The following is an 18,277-nucleotide window of genomic DNA, read 5'->3' as shown; positions in this document are numbered from 1 at the left end:
AGCATCTTCCTGTCCCTCTGTCCTGACTCTGCGCCCCAAACTGTCCCTGGGAGGCTCTGGTTCCCAAGCAGGCCTTCCATTGCTCGGGAGCTTGGAACTTTACCCCCAGCCCCCGCCCCCTCCACTTTCCAGGGGGGATTTAACAGTCGAATAGCCTCTCCCCATTGGCCGGTCGCGCCCTGGCCCCGCCCCCGTCGCCCCCCACCCGTATCCTCCGGGACTAGCAGGTGAGCACTCGGCGGGCCGGGCCTCGGTTGCCGGCTTCCACTCTCTCCCGGGCGGCGGGAGTGAGCCCGAGCCGCAGCCGCCTGCCGCAGGGCTCCCGGCCTGGCTCACCTCCCACCGCAGACTGCCTTTAGCTACAGTTGCACGCAGCACCGCTTTCAACCTTGAAATCGGAGAGCAACTGAGGCGCCCGCGACAGCCTTCTGCCCGCGGAGGGCCCCAACCGCCCGCGGCGAGACCCCGAGCTACGGGGGTGCCGGCGCGCGGCCGAGGAGGCATCCGAGTCCGGTTGCCCAACGCTGCGGCTTTGCCAGTCCGCCTCGCCGGGGAAACCGGTGGTCTAGGGGAACACGTGGAGTCCGCCCCGCTCCGTGGCGGAGTCCAGAAGGCCCGAGCACTTGGCGCCTCCCGCTGGCTGCTAAGCAGACTGCCCTTGGGGCGGACTCCATCCTCCCTAAACACACACACACGCACTTGTCTTAGCAGGGAACGTGAACGTGAAGTCGCTCAGTCGTGTCCGACTCTTTGTGACCCTATGGACTGTAGCCTACCAGGCTCCTCCGCCCATGGGGTTTTCCAGGCAAGAATACTGGAGTGGGTTGCCATTTCCTTCTCCAGATCTTCCCGACCCAGGGATTGAACCCGGGTCTCCCGCATTGTAGGCAGACGCTTTACCGTCTGAGCCACCAGAGCAGGGATGGGACACAATAAAATGCCCAGCAGTCTTCCCCGTCGTGGGTTAAAGTAAGCAAGGGGCAGGAGTTTGCCGCCCAATTCGCCGCCCTCCCCCAACCCAAATAGGGCTGCTGTGAAAACGGATCATCCTTTCTCGGAGTATGGAGACTCCGAGAGTCTCCCTCTTAACCCAGCACCTCAAAGAGGAGCACTCTGGTAAGACCATCAACTGTAGGCTCGTGACCTTGGCAGTCGGAGGAACTAACTTCAGCTAAACAGCTATGGTTACTCAGTATGTTTTTCTTCCATTGGCGGTAAATTGGGCCCCATTTGGCAGATAGAATAATGAAGGCTCGAAATACTGGGTTCTCTCTCACCCGCTATCAGCCTAGGTGGGAAGTGGCAGGCTGGCTCTTTCCCTGAGACCACACTGAAAAGGATTAGATCGTTTAATAAGAGGCGATCGTCCTCTCCCCAGTCCAAACCAGGGAATGCACACTCACCTCTTGCTTTATGGGATTCACAGCCCATTCCTCCATTTTTGGTCTTCCCACTCTGGCAGAAGAGCAGTGAGAGGGCTCCAGAAAAAGTGTGGAGAAGGGAGCCCAAAAGCAAGGAAATAAGAAACTGCTGTTTGGTGTGGCTTTCAACTCTCTTCCTTTCTCCAGATAAATAAAGGGGTGTGTGCATGCCCACACACTCAAATGGCCAGGGCTGTCCAGGAGTCGCAAAGGACCGTCACCTATTCCTTTGCCCACTGCGTCTCCATCCTGCCCTAAATGGAAATCTTTATACCCCCTAAGGCTCTCCCTTCATCTTTTGTTCTGAATCAGGCAATCACCTTTTTTCCCTCCCTCTGCCTGTCCTACCTCCAACATATTTTACCGATGTATTAAAAGAAAAAGGAAAAACCTCTGTCACTCCCTGGCTTAGAGTTTCCCTGGTTCCCCATCACCTCAGGCAAGAGTCAAAGCCACATTCCTTGGCATGGCTGGCAGGGCTCCTCCACTCTCCTTCCCCACCTGTACCTTCCAGCTGCAGTGACACTGAAGTGGGTTGTAGCTTTCTGCACTTACTACCCTTCTTCTTTGTCTCCAAGCCTGTGCTCAGATGTCCCCTTAGTTCAAGGGTTCCTCCCTGCCACCCCAATTCCCATTTTCCTACTTGTCAACTAGGCATCACTTCCGGCCACCCCTGTGCCCTTGCCCATCCAGCTGAGCTCCCAAAGCATCCTGGGCTTAGCTGGATCCTCACATTCACCACATGGCCTCAGGTGTTGTTGGGAAGCCTTGAGGCCTCAGGATCAGGAGGTGGGGAATGAAAGCCAATTGGGAGGATTAATGCTGCTCCTCCATCTAAGCAACTCAAGGGTCACTCCTGGGGCAGGATGGCTGGATTCCTGTTGGCCAGACAGAGAGACCCCCTGGCTAGTACATGACACGGCTCTCCAGACACGGCAGCCACAGTGAGAGATCCCAAGAGCATAGCTTACAAGGGCCTCATCCCAGACCTACAGACATCCCTTCCCTTCAAACAGTAACAGGCTCATTCTGGAGCCAGCAGTCACCATGTCACAATCATACTTTCTACTGCTGGTTTTCAGAAGTGAGAAAAGTTGTAAAGTCTAGGATGGGCATCTTGCCTCCAAAGCAGGTGGGTCTTAGGAAAGCAGACCCATGGAAGGTCTGCACTATGTAGGGGGGCAGAGGGGACACCGGCAAGACAGTGAGGGCAGTGAGTGACAAGACCATGAAGTCTGAGGCTCACACAGGGCAGGAAGCAGTGCTGGCAGGCAGGTGATTTCCTTGAGTTAAAGAGGCTCATCCCTCACAGCCACCTCAGAGGGCCTCTCCCTCTGACCATACTCCTCTGGGGAAGGAGGAATGTGTGCTCACGTGCGGGGACACGCCCACGCAGCCTACCAAACGGATGCAGGTACTCAATTCTCCCCAGGATTTGTCCCTGCCTTTCCCTTTCTTTCCAGATCTTGCCAAAGTGACCCAAATCCTCACTGGTCACTCTACCTGTTCTCAATTGCTGTGCCGATAGGGACCCCAAACTGCAAAGCAGGGTGAGGGCTTTCCCCACTGACTTCATAGGGATACTCATCAGTTTTTAACTACAGAAAAGCCAATACGGGGAGCAGAGAAAAGAGACAGGAGACAGAAGCCCTGACACAGGTTTTTCAGTATGCAAGTGTTTTTGACTCCACAGCCAGTTGCTTAAATGAAACATAAAGGGCAGCCAAAATACACACCCAAATGCAAAAAAGTAAAGGCAAACATAAAATAAACCACACAATACCATGAACCCCAACAAAACCAGAAAATTAAACCCAAAAAAACCCCTCAACTTTATATATATATATATATATATTTTTTTTAAAAAGGGAGAACAACTGTTCAAAACCAACTGGGCAGTATGGTGGAGGTGGGTAGCAGTCCTACAGAAGGGGGCCTAGAACTTCCCCCTGGGAACAAAGAACAAACACAATACAAAGAAAATAACCAACAATCCTCCTGCGAGGGTCAGGAGTCTCCAGAGAACAGATTGTCCCATCCTCAAACTGGCTTTTTTTTTTTTTTTGCCTTTTTTTTGTCTTTTTTTTTTTTTCCATTTTCTTCTTTTGTTGTTGTTGTTTTAGCACCTGTACAATAAAACTGTACCATCTCCAACCAGAGCTGGCCGTAGGGAGGCCCTCCTGCTTTTGGATGGTACATACTCTCTACAAGGATTGTTCGGAAAAATAGCAATTGGTAGAAAAATAAGAACAAGAGTGGGAAAGACAATGCCACTGGGGGGCATTGGGGCTGGGGCAAGGAAACAGCCCAAACCCCTCCTTCTCTCTCTCCACCAACAAACCCAGCGCTGAGAGGGAGACCTGGTAGGGCCGGGCCCGCAGCCCCACCCCGTCCCCAAGCAGGAGTGGGGCCTGGCGGGAGACCAGTCTCCTGCCCTCACCTACAAAACAGCTGAGGCCTGGGTTCAACATCTGGCAGGAAATCCCAGAGCCCTCTGGGAATTCCAAAGGAGAACTGGGGGCGGGGGGGCAGAGGGAGAAGGAGCTGAGGACAGAGAGAAGAGAAAGGGATGCTTCAAAGGCAAGGAGGAGAGATGGGGACAAGCGCAAGAGGGAGCTGAGAGGCTCAGTATCCAGGGAGGGCAAGGCCCGGGTGGGGTAGGGTGGCCAGGGGTGCAGGGGAAGAAACTGTGGAACAAACCTATATTGTGCACTCTGAGGGCAGTGAGGACGGTGAGGAGGAGGCGACCTTCAAGACCCATTCTCAACTCTCCATTAGAGTAACCTATTAATAATCCCTTACTCCCACAATCCTCCCCTCCCCCAGTAAACAAGCATCTCCAAACAGCAGGGCTGCTGCAAAGGGCAGGGGGGGTGAACGGGGGTCGGGGGGTGGGATTGGGGGGGGTGAGCACCAAAGCCTCAGGATTCACCCCCAACCCCCCACACCTGGGCCAGCACCAACCACCTTCATTAGTTTTACAAGTCAATGGCCCCCACCCTTCCCTGCCTCCTCCCCAGTGGTGGAAAAAAACCTGGGAGTAACTTTTTCAGAGGGAGGAAACAGCTTCAGAGCTTGATCAAGAAAGACAAAGAAAGGAGGTGAAGAAAGTCCCTCAATACAACAAGTTGTCTCAAATCGTCACAGTGATACAGACTTATCAGAAACCAATGAAACAATACAAATTAAATACTAATAAAATAAATACTATGGAAGACAAAAGAACACAGGGGAACAGAGGGGGCGCTCAGAGATTTGGGCTTTTCTCATTTCTCTTCCGGACAGGCCGTGGCCACCCAGGGCCCTGGGTTTGGTCTTGGTCACACGCAAGGAGGCCAGTCCAAGGGACCCTGGCGCCACCTCCCACCACCCCTGGGACCTCTTGTCCTCAGACGTGGAGTTCAACTTTCCACCCCCATCACCAACCACAACAACAATGACGATGACAGGGAGATGAGAACTAACTGTAACCAAAAAAAAAAAAAAAAAAAATCCAGTCACTAATGCTGGCATCGATAAGGCGGCTTCTTGTTGGTCCGTATTATTGCCTCTTTCTGCAGTCTGGTGCTCGGTGGGGGAAAAACATAGGAGGTGGGGGAGGGGTGAACTTGGGAGGAGAAAGAAGAAAAGGGAGGGGCTATTTTCCGGGTCAACTGTTCCAAGGCTGGAACTCTACCTCGGACCCTAGGAGCCGAAGCAGCTCCACCTCGTACCGCACCAGCTCCACAGTCTCAGAGGAGCCCGGGGCAGAGGTGCCATCCATGCCTCCAGGCCTCTCGGCGGGGGTCAGCAGCTGACTGGAGGCCACTTGCCGGTAGAACTCAGCCTTGGGCAAGGTGGCGATTTCAAAGTGCGGGAACCGAGCCTGAAAGATCCTCGAGGAAAGCTTCAGCCTCTTCAGGACGTCGGTAAAGAGAAACCAGTTGCAGGGCCTGGAAAAGGCAAGAATGAGAGTTAAGGGAGGGGGCAGAAAGGACAGGGTGGGGGGCGGGCACTGGGCGCTGGCCTGGCTACCCCTCCGCTAAGCCCCTGACTGCTTGGGTGTCGCAGAGCTGACAATTTTCTCCTGTCCCCTATGCTGGCAGGCCCCGGGCTTTTAGCTCAATGGCAAGCACTCAACCCGTGCCTGATCCCTTCCAAAAAATGGGAATAGGGGGTAAGTGGGCCTTCCAGAACCATAAACCCTGAGCAGGGGCCCCAGCCCTCACAGCCCAGGTGACCTGGGATTTACCCTCTGTGGGGACCAGTTCTGCCCCCCAGCAAGCCCTGCCAGCCTGTCTGCTTTCCCTTTGCTTGTCTCACCCCTGCTTCCCCTGCCTCCTTCTTCTCCAAGATCTTCCCCAGCAGAGGGGGAGCCGTGGAGAAAGGCCTAAACTGCGGGTAATCCAAAAGGCATTTCTCTTTGGCTCTGGAATGCATTAGACAAGTTTTTTCTCCAGCAGCAGCACCAACGTTTCTGCAGGGCTGCAGCTCACGTTACAGCTACAGCTAGTCTGACTTTGCTGAGCACACCCAACTGGGCGGCAGCCTGGGGACAGCTGGGAGGGGGGCTGCGAGGCCGCCCAGGGCCAAACGCTAGCTTTGACTAAACCAGGAAGAAATGCTGTGTCCCCATGTTAGTGGCCCCTGTTTCCAAGGCTGTCTTTCCTCGCCATCCGCCATTCCACTGTCCCACTTCCAGCCTTTGCCACTTTTAGCCTGGACTATATTGCATCAGCCTTCTAACTGGTTTCCCTCTGCCAAGAGTCACTCTTCCACACCCCCCACCCACCCTCACTGGATCCTCAGTTACTCTTCGTTTTCTAAAAAGAAAATCAGACCTTTTCACTCGGTCACTAAACCACTTTTAACAGATCCCTAGTATCTCCAGCAAAAAACTCTTCAAACTCTTTAGCATGATTATTATGCAAGACCTTCCAAACAAACCTCACTCAACCCCTTTGGCCTTATCTCCACCCAAGCTCTCTCTCTTACTCACACACAGACACACACACACAGGCTGTATACCCCCACCCCACCAAGTACCAGCCATTTAATGCAGGACTAGCCCTGTTTTCTGAACTTGAATGTCTCAGTGCCTTTGCTCATGCCATACCCTCCATCCTTGTCTCCTCGGCAGCCCAGTGCAGACACCCTGTCACCCGTGAAGCCTTTCTCTGATGGAACTGGTTACTTGTCCCATCTTCCACAGTCTCCTGGCACTTGGTTTGTACCCCTATTATAATCCGGTAACAGAGCCCATTTCAGAAAGAATATAAAAGAAATGCAAACTGTGGTTCTCTCTGTGGTCCAGGAAGGGGAATTTGGGGGTGGACTGGAACTTATATTTTTCCCTTGACACCTTTATTAACAATAATAAATCTGCTTAGGAATGTGGTCTTTTATTAGAGTTCATGGTATGCTTGTCTGTGCCCTATACCAGACTGGAGAGTCTTTGAAGGCCAGAGCTATATTCCAGCACTCTGGGTTTGACCTGGTGCAACTGCTTAAGACATGATTCTGGATTGACTATTCTGTACACACCTAAAAATTATCCTCAGACCCACAGTCCTAATCTTAAAAGGCAGCATTTCTTCCAAATGACAGTGACCTCTATCATCTCACACAAGCAGGGAATGGGGTGTTCTGGGTTAAGAGAAAGGGGGTTCAGATGCCAGATCCTTGGACATCGCTTTCAAAGAATGGAGGAAAACCCCCTCAGAACACTGACAGTGGTGATCAGAATTCAGTCTTGCTTTGATGAGTCAGCAGGCACTTCTGAAGCCCACAGGGCCTCAGAGTCATCAGTATATAACACCCCCTGCTTTGAAGACCATTAATTCTTACACGGTGCCACATTTGCGTGGAAGGGCAGATTCAGAAGCAGTGCTCGAGAATGTAGCATCAAGAAAACCAGCTCTACTGGGACCAAGCTCTCAACCAAATACCCACCTGCCACCCAGTTTGCTTACTGACGCTCAGCCCCTGGTTGCCCCTGTTCTGTCTGCACCTAAAGCACACTACCCTGGTCCTTTTACCGCCTGCGGCACAAGATCCTATTTCAGAGAAGGAGGTGCTGAATATGTTGGAGGAATTAATTAACTGTGCAATACTATATCCCAGAGGCCCAGCCCCGCCCTCAGGGATCAGCTTATACCCAGAAGAATAAGGACCAAAAGCCCCTGAAACTTGAGCCCTACTAGTGTCATCATAGAGGCTATTTTTATTCTTATCAGGCCAGGGGGGAAGGGATGCAAAGAAACTGTGGTCTAGTGGTTAGAGTCACCAAGTGAGGGGCTCCCTCAAAGGGTTCCTATTTCATTGCCCACCGCCCCCCATTGTGTGCACTTCATGTGCTTTCACTTAAAAAAACACAGGGTCTGATATTTCAAAAATAGATATCAAAGAAAAAGCATACTTAAAAGTGTTTGCAAAGGTTTTGAAATATGTGAAGACACCAAGAAGAGGACACTTAATGATGGAGGCCAAGATCCCTGGAGGAGGGCATGGCAACCCACTCCAGTATTCTTGCCTGGAGAATTCCATGGACAGAGGAGCCTGGTGGGTTACAGTCCATAGGGTTCCACAGAGTCAGACACAACCGAAGCGACTTAGCACTAGCACAAGAACAAAAGGACAGTGTATTCTGTATCCTCCTAACCAGCACGGCCATGGCCCTGCAGGCTGCTGAGCTTTCTTCTGAATCATCAAATAAAGGTGACACTGGGTCCACTCTAATGCTAAGTACCACATATATTTCAGTCTCTGAAAATGGGTGATCCTCATTATAATATGTGTGGTAATCTGAGAGGACAGCAGCAATGCCATCACCTCACCACCATTAAGGCAATGAGCAACCAGCCTGTGGATTACTTAAGGACCCCAGTGGCCCCACAGCTATGGCAAGCATATGTCCTGGCTTTTCCAAGAATCTCAATTTCAAATATTCTGTCTGGCTGTCCCCAGAAACCACAAAAATGTTTCAGAGATTCTAATAGTTCACCAGCCCAAATATCTCCCAGATCATCTGTTATACCCAGAAACAGCACAAAAATTCTTCAGAGTGAATCTAGATTTTGGTTTTGGAAAACACACATAGTCAATGCACCTAGAGCTATTCTGAACATATCTAATCTGGGCTGGAGAGTCAGGCTGGACTGGTCATATTTTCTCCTTCTAGCATTTGTTCTCCAGGTCCCAGCTTCCTGCAGGAGAACTCCATCCTTCCCAGGATCCTAGCACTCGGTCCCCATAGACCACTCAAACACTCACCCGCGGGACACTGACACTTGGAGGTTGTAGCAAGGGAGAAGAGGCTTATCTGAGAGCTCAAACATAAAATTATCCTCTTCCACATCATCTCCTTCTTGATCAGAGCTCCCAGGAGGATTATGGAGGAGGTCACAGGCAAACCCGTCTTTTTCCTCTGTAAAGACATCATATAGGGAATTAGTACTTAGCTACATGCATGATACCACAGAAAAGAAAAGCTCAACAAGATACAGATCCCTGGGTGGGGCCAAATGTCTCTGATCCTTGGGAGGGCATGTGAACGTTCTAGACCCGGGAGGTAGTGCTTAGTGGCCACAGATTCATTACACTCCTCCACTTTTCAACTGGGAAAAAAGCAAGGAGGTGTGAAGGATTTGCTGCCCAACTGCTGGAGACAGAAGCCTGAAACTACCATCAGCAGTCAGAGGCAAAGGAAAATACTTGCCCTTCAAATTGCAGCTTTGAAAGCTGCCCACCTGCCTGCATGGGTCCCCAGAAACCCAGTGGCAGGGACTAGGCCTCTGACCTTTCCTAGCTGTACGTTCGGGTGTGCCCTGTTCTCCTGCTCCAGCTTCCCTCAAACTTAGGAGTGGGCACCTTCCTCAATCTGGGTGAGCGCTGGATGACAGCCACAGGGAAAGGCTCACTACTCTTTTGACAGAGGAGGGCTCAGGCCAGAGCTAAGGACTTGGGAGCTGGCAGCTTTCTCAGAAACTCTGTGTGCATCCTGGGGAGAGGGTAGGGAGGGATGGTAGCTGCCAGATTGGGGGCTGGGTCCCTTTTGAGTGTGAGCAATACCAGAAGAGGCGACAGTGCACATGGGGGCTTCCAGCAGGGTTAAGACAAGCAACGGAGGAGAAAGGGAGCTTGGGAGAGAGAGAATTTACAAAGTACCCAGGGTGGGGAGTGGTAGAGGGCTAATGACGGATGGCTTTGTCCAAATCAATGGCATCTCTTGATTTTGGCCACCAAGTTCTGAGTCTGAGAGAAGCATGGGCTGGAGTTGGGGGTGAAAGGGTCTGTAAGCTACTAGCAGGTGAAGAAGGGCTACCTCCCTTGGGTCACTCCTGTCTTTGAGAAGAATCAGTGATACCCAAAGCAGATCCCATACATCTGAGACATAGACCAGGGTGGGAAGCATCCACTTAAAGCTTACCCAACACAGAACTGCTGTAGAAGTCCCAGGAAACGCCAGGATCACCCTCTGCCCGGCCCTGGAGATCTGAGAGGTGATCTGATGAAAGAAGAAACGGCAGTGAGAACAGGGGGTAGACTAAAAGAGGAATCTAGAAGCAAAGTATATTCATCTGGCATTAGGAGAATGGGTGATGGGAAGGAAGAACCACAAGAGGGCCAGGAGCGACCCCAGAGAGATCTGCTATCCATCAGAGGCTACAAACTGGTGCCAAGAGCCAAATCTAGCCCAGTGACCACCTGGGTTTTGGCCCAGTGTTTTAAACCTCCACAATTTAATTTAACTTCTAACATTTTAAAGTTGGGAGATTTCACTTAAAAATTCGGATTTCCAAGTTTCCTTGAAAAAAAATCAAGAGCTCTGGCAACATTGTATCTACATTACTGCATGTCATCAGCTGGCTGGAGGGAGAGGGGACATGTGTGTTCTCCAGTTCAGCAGGCCCCACCCAGCCTGCCTGCTCTCTAACATGATCAGTCTGAAGGCATTTAGGCCTGGGACCCCTTCTTCAAATGATGTAGGGCATTACTCTGCAAGCCGAATCCTAGATCCATCCCAAGATTTAAGTCCCCTGCTGGTCACAATGTTCATATATCCAATCGTGATCTTGCCAATTCAAAGGAAAATAAAGGAAGCATAATTCCTTCTGTCTCGTCCTTGAAAACATGGAATGGTGGGGGGGATGACCAAGTTTATCCTCATGAAAACCTATTGCTTCCACAGCAATACCCAAAAGAATTAACAACAGGTATTGAAACAAAAACTTGTACATGAATGTTCCAGAGTAGCTCTATTCACAATCTCCAAAAAGTGGAAACAACTCAAATGTCATTCAACTGATGAAGTGAGAAACAAAATGAAGATTAACACAATGGGATAGTAATTAGCCATTAGGAGAAATGAAGTACTGAGACATGTTACCTACAACATGGATGAAACTAGGAAACAAGGAGACCAAGGGGTTAGGACTTAGCGCTTTTTCTTTTTGGGGGGTTCGTGGCTTACAGGATCTTAGCTCCCCAATCAGGGACTGAACCCAGACCCTGGCCTAAGTTGGGTTAAGCTCCAAGTTCTAACCACTGGACTGCTGAATTCCCTCTCCCTAAAAGACCATTTCAAACAACCTTTTGCTTACACAATCTGAGAACTGACATGAGGCTACCTCTTAGCCTCCCTGTTTCCTAGCTAAGCATCTAGATGAATTGTTTCACCTCTTGGCTCCATGTGGACAAAAAGCAGGATTCCATGACAAATTCAACTGTATCATCTGTGGGCACATGGCCCAGTGGTTGCCAATGTGCCACACAGTACAGTTGGCAAGTTGATTTAGCTGTGTATGGTTGCCACCTGCCCTCAAGTGACACCTGAGCAATAGGACAGGAGAGAGTCCAAAGGGCACAGGTTGGGTGAGGTGTCCCCTGAAAAGCAAAGCCCAGGAGGAAGTTGGTAGCTACTCTTAAAGGAGCAGAGCTAAGTCCCTGGATAGAAGGCACCACCACATTCCAGGATACCTTCCCTTTGGGTCACACATTCTATCAGCAAAAGTGCCCATCAGCTGTTGTGAGCTACTGAAAGAAGTTTGTTTTTTGGCAACCCCCTAGGAGATGAGGAGTTTCTTCTGAGAGGAAAAGACAGTCAGAGAGAAGCTTCAAAGTAATCGCTGAGGAGCCAGAGTAGAAAATCTTTCATCACATATATGAGATCTTTTGAGTATTCCATGAAAAACTCTTGAGGTCCCAGATGCCAGCTTATCTCCTCTTCTGTACCCTGTGCCATTTGGGAGTTGGAAGTAATTTCTTCCAAAGGCATCTGTCAAGTAGGTGACTATATTTGGTGCCTCGCCCTGCAGTAGGTGTCCTGGAGACAAAGGACTGAGATTGTAAGTTCCCCAAAGTCAGGGACTACGTCTGTCCTGCTCATCACTGTCTCCCCAGTTCCAAAGCACAGGTGCCTGGCACAGTAAGAGCATAATAAACACCATGGGGGAAGTAAGAGCGGGGAGAAACTACTACAAGGCGAGACTAGAAAGTCAAGGGCTTGTTTAGCCTGCGGGCTGGCACATAAGCATTCAAGTGACTGCAGTCACCAGAGGACTCCAGCAGAGCAGCCCTCGCTCACCATACTCCCAGGGCTCCTCTCTCGGACCTGCCTTTGGAGGCCCCCAGAAACTCATCTAATTCTCCTCACATTTGCAGGTGAATGTGCCTTTTGAGATAGCCCGAAGTCAACTGGCACAGACAAAGATGCCAAAGTCAGAACTGGCCCACAAGTGGTGCACAAAAGGAGCCGTCGCAGTGTGCTTGACAGGGCAGCTTCGAGGCGCGTTTCCACATGTGTCTCCATGTACAGTCAGGATGAAGAGGGAGTCCTTTTCCTTGATTTTCCCTTGTCCTTCCTGTAACTCTGAGTTCTTTTCTCTTATCCTTGCCTTCAAACAGTACCCTCAGCCCAGCAATCCTGCTTCTAGGTATATACCCCAAAGAATTGAAAACTTGCATTCAAATATTTGTTCACATGTGCTCACAGCAGCACTAGGCACAGTTGCCAAAAGGTGGACACAACCCAAATGTCCCTCAACTGATGAATGGATAAAAGAAAATGTGATCTATCCAGAGAGGGGATAGTAGTCACCATTAAAAAGATGCCACTATGTGGACAGACCTTGAAAATATGATGCTACATGGAGAAAGTGAGCCTCAAAAGGCCTCATATTGTGTGACTCACTTTTATACAAAATGTGCAGAATGGGCAAATCCAAAGAGACAAAGTAGACATGTAGTTGCCAGGGGCTGGGGTTGGGGGTGGAAAACAACTGCTCAATGGGTATGGGGTTTCATTTGCTAACTGCTAAGCCCCTTCAGTCGTGTCTGACTCTGTGCGACCCCATAGATGGCAGCCCACCAGGCTCCCCCGTCCCTGGGATTCTCCAGGCAAGAACACTGGAGTGGGTTGCCATTTCCTTCTCCAATGCATGAATGTGAAAAGTGAAAGTGAAGTCGCTCAGTCGTGTCCAACTCTTAGCAACCCCATGGGCTGCAGCCCACCAGGCTCCTCCGCCCATGGGATTTTCCAGGCAAGAGTACTGGAGTGGGGTGCCATCGCCTTCTCTGGGGGTTTCATTTCAGGGGGATGAAAATGTTTTGGAGCTAGACAGAGGTAGTAGTTGTCCAACATGGTGAACACACTAAATGCCACTGAACTGTTCACTTTTAAATGGTTAATTTTATCTTACATGAATTTTGCCTTGATTAAAAAAATATTTTTAAGTATTCAATGTGAGTGGTGGCCCTGGCAATAGAAGTTTCTGTATTTCCTAGGGTCCCATTGTACCCCTGCCCATCTCCTACAACCAAGTCACCAGCTGAGGGACATGAAAGGGGAGAAAACAAAAAACAAACACTCATCGACAGGGGGTCATATGGCCAAGGTCTCTGGCAGGAAAAACAAAAACCTGTGATTCAGTGACCTCAAATGGTAAACTACTAACCCTTTCATCGGTGGAAGGAAAAGCAGTCCTGAGAGTTCCTCCAATGCCCCAACCCAAACTGCAACAACTCCCCCCAGCTCCCACATTCTTTCCGACAGAGGACGAAAAACCAGTCTGTTTTCCCTCGGTTAGGCTGCATATTATTCTTTTCTTCAAAGGGTCAAAGGGAAATCAGCCACATGCCTGCCTGTAATCTGGCCCAAGAAGGAGCTCTTCCAAAGGCCTCTTGGAAGGTTTGGATGGCTTGGTTCTCCAAGGACAAGGATGAGAGACAAAGGGTTCACTGTCTGACCTCTAGTACCCAGAACTGTACCTGAAACTTAACAGGTGCTCTATAGACACATGGGTGAATGAACACATGAAGAAGCTGCACTATACCCTTCAGGGTCTCAGGAGACGTGGGCCTCATGCTAAGCAAAGGCAATGGAGGAATATCCACATTGTCAACCCACACGAATCACCAGCATCTTCTGCTTTACGAAAGAATTCACTACAGGATGCCACTCCTCTGTGTATTTAAATGAGGATTTGATTCCTCGAGTTTTCCAGGAGAGGAAACTTGCACAAAACGAGGGATGCTCTACATGAGGCACAACCCTGATGCTGGCACCATTTCCGCCCTTGACACCCTACAGGGATTTGCCTTCATCTGCTGCCCCGTGGGATCCCCACTAGGGAAGGAAGAAGACAATGAATCTGTGGGGAATTTGGTCAGGCAAATGCTTGGGGATGAACAGCAAAGAGCTTTTTAACTACCTCAGCCAGACAGGCAAGGTAAAAAGAAATCCAGAAGTCCACACTGGTGTGTCGAGGTGTAGCAGTTAGGGAGGTAGGCCAGAGGAGGGAACCGCCTCCCCAACCTTCAACCTCATGGCGCTTCCAGCAGCCACTCTACCCAGTCATTTCCTGAGATTCGGGGCAGGGGAGAGGTAGGGAGCTGATACGAAACAAGAGAGACACTCCATTGGAGGAATTGAAAAAGCTCCTGGTGATGGTTACTCAACATTGTGAATGTAGGAAAAGCCACTGAATTGTTCACTTCAAAATGGTTCTGTTAGGTGAGTTTTCCTCAACCTTAAAAACCCTAAGTGTTAACCTCTTATCCCCTCAAAACAGCCTTTTAGCTCAAGTCCCTCCTCCCGGAGCCTACTGACTGCTGCCAGTGCCTGCTTCCCTGGCTGCCAAGGTCCTAACCAGCTTGAGCACTTTCCCTAATGGCCAGTCAGAGCTCTGCCTTTAACTGGCACTCAGTATTTGCATGGAAAAGAGGTGGCCCCCAGTTTTAACACTCCTTTCAGCTCCTGGCCCCCATTATGAAGTTATAGCTCCATGCCCATAAAGTTGAGAAACAATGTCAAGAATTGAATGAAGGTGTTCAGCCTGGAGAGGCGAGGAAATGCCAGAATTCAGGAAAGTCTTCTCTTGTGTCCACAGCACAGACTAGAACTCGAGTTAGTTTAAGGAGGCATCAAAGGCTTTCCAGTAGTTGGGATTAGCTAACAGACATGAGAAAAGAGAAAACTGTGTTTACTTCTCATTTTTTAACTACTTCAAATGGTTTCAACATTCAAACTCTTTGGGGATTTTGGAGAAGGAGTCCACGAAGAAAAGACTTTGTGACCACGGAGGTTAGAGACAGCCCTCAGGAGAGTGGTCTCCAGCCCAAAGAAGCCTCTGGATGAGACCTGCTGGTCAGAGGAGTGCTTCATGAGGCGCTTTTGTCATGTTGAGATGCTCTGGGTGTTCCTGCGTGCCAGCTTTCCCTGGGAAGTGAGTGGAGTGCAGACAACACACGTTCGTGTGGAGGAGAGTGCAGAGCGGTGTGCGGGAAGAAGCCACAGAGGGTGGCCTGCTCCGAGCTGCACGCAGCCCAGTGATGGTCCAGCTAATCTGAACAAGAGTCCTCGCTAGCCCAGAGCAAATGCCTGAAGGAGTGTCCCACGTGGCTCTGCCCTCACAGAGAGGCCTGGGCCCCAGAGCCGGTGGAGGAAGGAGGCAGTCCTCCTGCCTCAGCCGAGAGGCTGAGTCCGGCTGTGGGGCGGAAGCCTGGCTGTGGACTGGATGGGGGCAGCCAGGCAGAGGTCAGGGCCTCCCTCACAGCGTCCCATCACTCCCCTTCCTTCAATACCTAGAAGACCCTTCCCACCTAGTCCTCCTTCCACGGGGACCTTCGGCTCAGGCTACTACTTTGTTTCCTCCTCCATCATCAGCTGCCTGGTTAACCTGTATTCCATAAACAAATGAGCTTATGCTTGGGAGCCTAGGACTGTACCTGATGGGGGGGGGGGGGCGGGCGGGGTACGAACTGAGGCCACAGTCTTGGAGAGAGGAAACAGCCTTGGGCAAACCCTTGGTCCTGCCAGCTTCCAGCATAAGAGGGGCTCTATCATCAACATCGAAGCCTCTGAAGAGGATCAGTGACACAACCTCCAGCTGCTCCATCCACCCAACTGCACTTAGGCAGGCTGAAGAAGTCACTGCTGGAGCAACAGCCAAGCTGTAATATCACACAGGAGGTGGGGTTCCTTTATTCAGAGGTCAAGTCTGAGGAGATTTCCACTGAGCATGCCCAAGCCAGACTTCCCTCCTCCCACTGCCCAACTCCGTAGAGCTATCTAACTGCAGACAAACACCTGTCATCCACTAATGAGAAAACAAATGCAAGTTCGTTTGTGGTGCTTGCCATGGGCCTTAACACTACTTTTCCAGAGGGGGCAAGTGAGGGAGGAAGAGCAAAGAATAGGAGGATGCACAGGGAACATCACAGTTACCACAGGGTGTGAGGAATAAAGCTTGTGGAGGGGTCCCAAGGGTTGAACTTTGATCACCAACAGAGATAAAGTGCAAGTGCAAAAACAAAAGCAAACTGTTAAGTGTCACCTCTTTGCAACCAGCAGACCATTCAAAGCACAAGTCCACACATTTTGCCCCAAACTCAAACTTCTAGTGGGGCCACTGTCCCACAGAGGGGCCTACCTCACACACGGAGTGGGAAAAGGGGTCCCCAAGGGCAACCAGGGCCCTGAAGAAGATGCATGCAATGACACTCGCAGTATGGGGACAAGAGGAAGCTGCCTGCTGACTTTTCAAAGTTCATAGAGATTTCTGAGTTGCCAAAAATGAACATGTGAGGAGAGCCAATGCCCCTTGTAGGAGCTGCTTGAAATGAGTGAGATGAAGGGTATCTCGGGAACTCAGGGTCAGAGCCCCGGTAATGAGTTTTTGAGTCTGGGTCATACTCACCACTGAGAAAGCGCTTCATGGTGTCACTGCTGGCCAGCTTCATGGCTGTCTGTCCTGAGTAGGTAGCCAGCGTGGGGTCAGCCCCATAGGACAGCAAAAGCCAGATGGTCTCCAGGTTGTCATTGACCACTGCATCGTGAACTGGCCTGCAAGGTGACACAGATGAGAGCAGCAGGGCCCAAGTGGGAACTGGGGTGTCTAGGCCTCAGGCCACCTTGGCAGGGAAAGCAAGTGAGAGGAGCCCAGCGTAACATGGGGAAGAGGGCAGGGAGCCACTGCTGGCCTGCACTGCCCTCCATATTTCCCTGCCTCTTTCTCCTCCCTCCCAGTTCTCTCTCTTACGTTCCCCAATGGCGCTCTGCTGGTTGTTCTGGAGCTCAGGGGAGAATAGGCCCCTAACTGAGGATAAACTTAGAGAAGATTCAGGGGGATATGACTGGAAAACCCAGATGACTGCCCCAGAGCTGCTTCGCACACCCAGCAGGTAGCCCAGCAGAGCCCACAGCCTCTGATCCAAGCACCCCACCACCACTTGGTATGCAGCTCAGGGGTCAGTTTCGCCCAGGAAGCAGGCCCTCGCATACAGCACAGGAGAATGGGTGCGGTTTCTTTAAGACATGGCAGGTGTCCCTTTTTTAAGTATATAGAGATCAACTCAAGAATCAAATCTGGGATGTTACCTCAAGATCAGCCTTCTGATTCCTAAAGCCTGAGATTCTGCCTGAAGACAGTGCCAGGGATGATCCCCAGAGAACCCCAGCCTCCCATCAGTGGGCAACGTGGACTGGCCAACCAAGGACTCATCCAGCCTGGCCTGAAGTGGGGTGGATTCTCTTGAGGGAGGGGCTGAGCAGGGGAGAGGGGTGGGGGAGACGGGAGGGCAGCCTTCTTGCCTGGTGCCATCCTGTGCACTACAGTTCACATTGGCCCCGTGCTCCAGCAGGATGTTCAGGATGTCAGTCCAGCCCCGGGAGCAAGCCTCATGCAGGGCCGTGTAGCCTGCATTGTCGCGGTGATTCACATCTTCACTGTCTTTCTGGAGGCAGTAGAGGACAACGTCCTGTGGGGATAGGGAGGGCGCCGTGAGCAAAGAGAGGCCAAACTCTTTCAGTCACCTGGGTTAGGTTTGAAGCTCTCCACGTGTCCGAAGAGTCTCAGAACATGCTCTTTAGTCCAGGGACTGATGGGCAGATCTCAGAATCTACTGTCAACTAAATCAGTCCTGAGGTGCCAGCTTTGGGCAGTGTCCTCAGCAGAGCGGAGACATTTCTAATGGCTGACAACACTGATCACGGTGTGGGCTGTGGGTGTAAGCCCCTCAGAGAGGCTCACCTGCTCACCCAGAGCTCACACCCTCAGGCCTCCATGGTCTGACTGCCCGTTCCCTCATCCGGGGCTTTGTGAGACGGCCCCAGACCAGAGAAATGAGACTTGTGCTGGCAAACACCACCTCTGGCAGTTATTTGAGAACAAGGAAGAAAGAACTGGTGTAAGTAGCATCCCTGGATGTGTATCCCAGGGCAGTCAGTTCCAGCCCTCCCCTGAAATGAAGACTGTTCTGAGCATCATCCAGGGTGGTCAGTCATCCATAGTAATGATCAGTGTCCCTGGGCTGAGATGACAGGACGATAAGTGGGACTCCAGGCTGAGAAGCAGCCTAGCTAGCTGTGGTAGATAAGC

The 18,277-nt window shown here is 51.0% G+C and overlaps 1 protein-coding gene across 3 annotated transcripts in view; it reads right to left on the bottom strand.

Annotated features, from left to right (window-relative positions):
• Positions 1–4,549: 4,549 nt before the first annotated feature.
• Positions 4,550–18,277, bottom strand: part of BCORL1 (BCL6 corepressor like 1) — a 58,736-nt gene continuing 45,008 nt past the window's right edge. For all 3 annotated transcript variants that reach the window (XM_070290802.1, XM_070290804.1, XM_070290803.1), the window contains 5 exons: positions 17,491–17,657; positions 16,598–16,743; positions 9,829–9,906; positions 8,673–8,826; positions 4,550–5,353 (listed from right to left, as the gene is read on the bottom strand). In XM_070290802.1, coding sequence (XP_070146903.1) covers positions 5,071–5,353; positions 8,673–8,826; positions 9,829–9,906; positions 16,598–16,743; positions 17,491–17,657 — 828 coding nt within the window. In that variant the 3' untranslated portion in view covers positions 4,550–5,070. The remainder of the gene's footprint in view (positions 5,354–8,672; positions 8,827–9,828; positions 9,907–16,597; positions 16,744–17,490; positions 17,658–18,277) is intronic.

This window comes from Ovis canadensis, chromosome X, assembly GCF_042477335.2.
Source record: "Ovis canadensis isolate MfBH-ARS-UI-01 breed Bighorn chromosome X, ARS-UI_OviCan_v2, whole genome shotgun sequence".
Classification (NCBI taxonomy): domain Eukaryota; kingdom Metazoa; phylum Chordata; class Mammalia; order Artiodactyla; family Bovidae; genus Ovis; species Ovis canadensis.
Note: the sequence above shows the minus strand (reverse complement) of the source record. Positions and strands in the feature narration are given on the sequence as shown.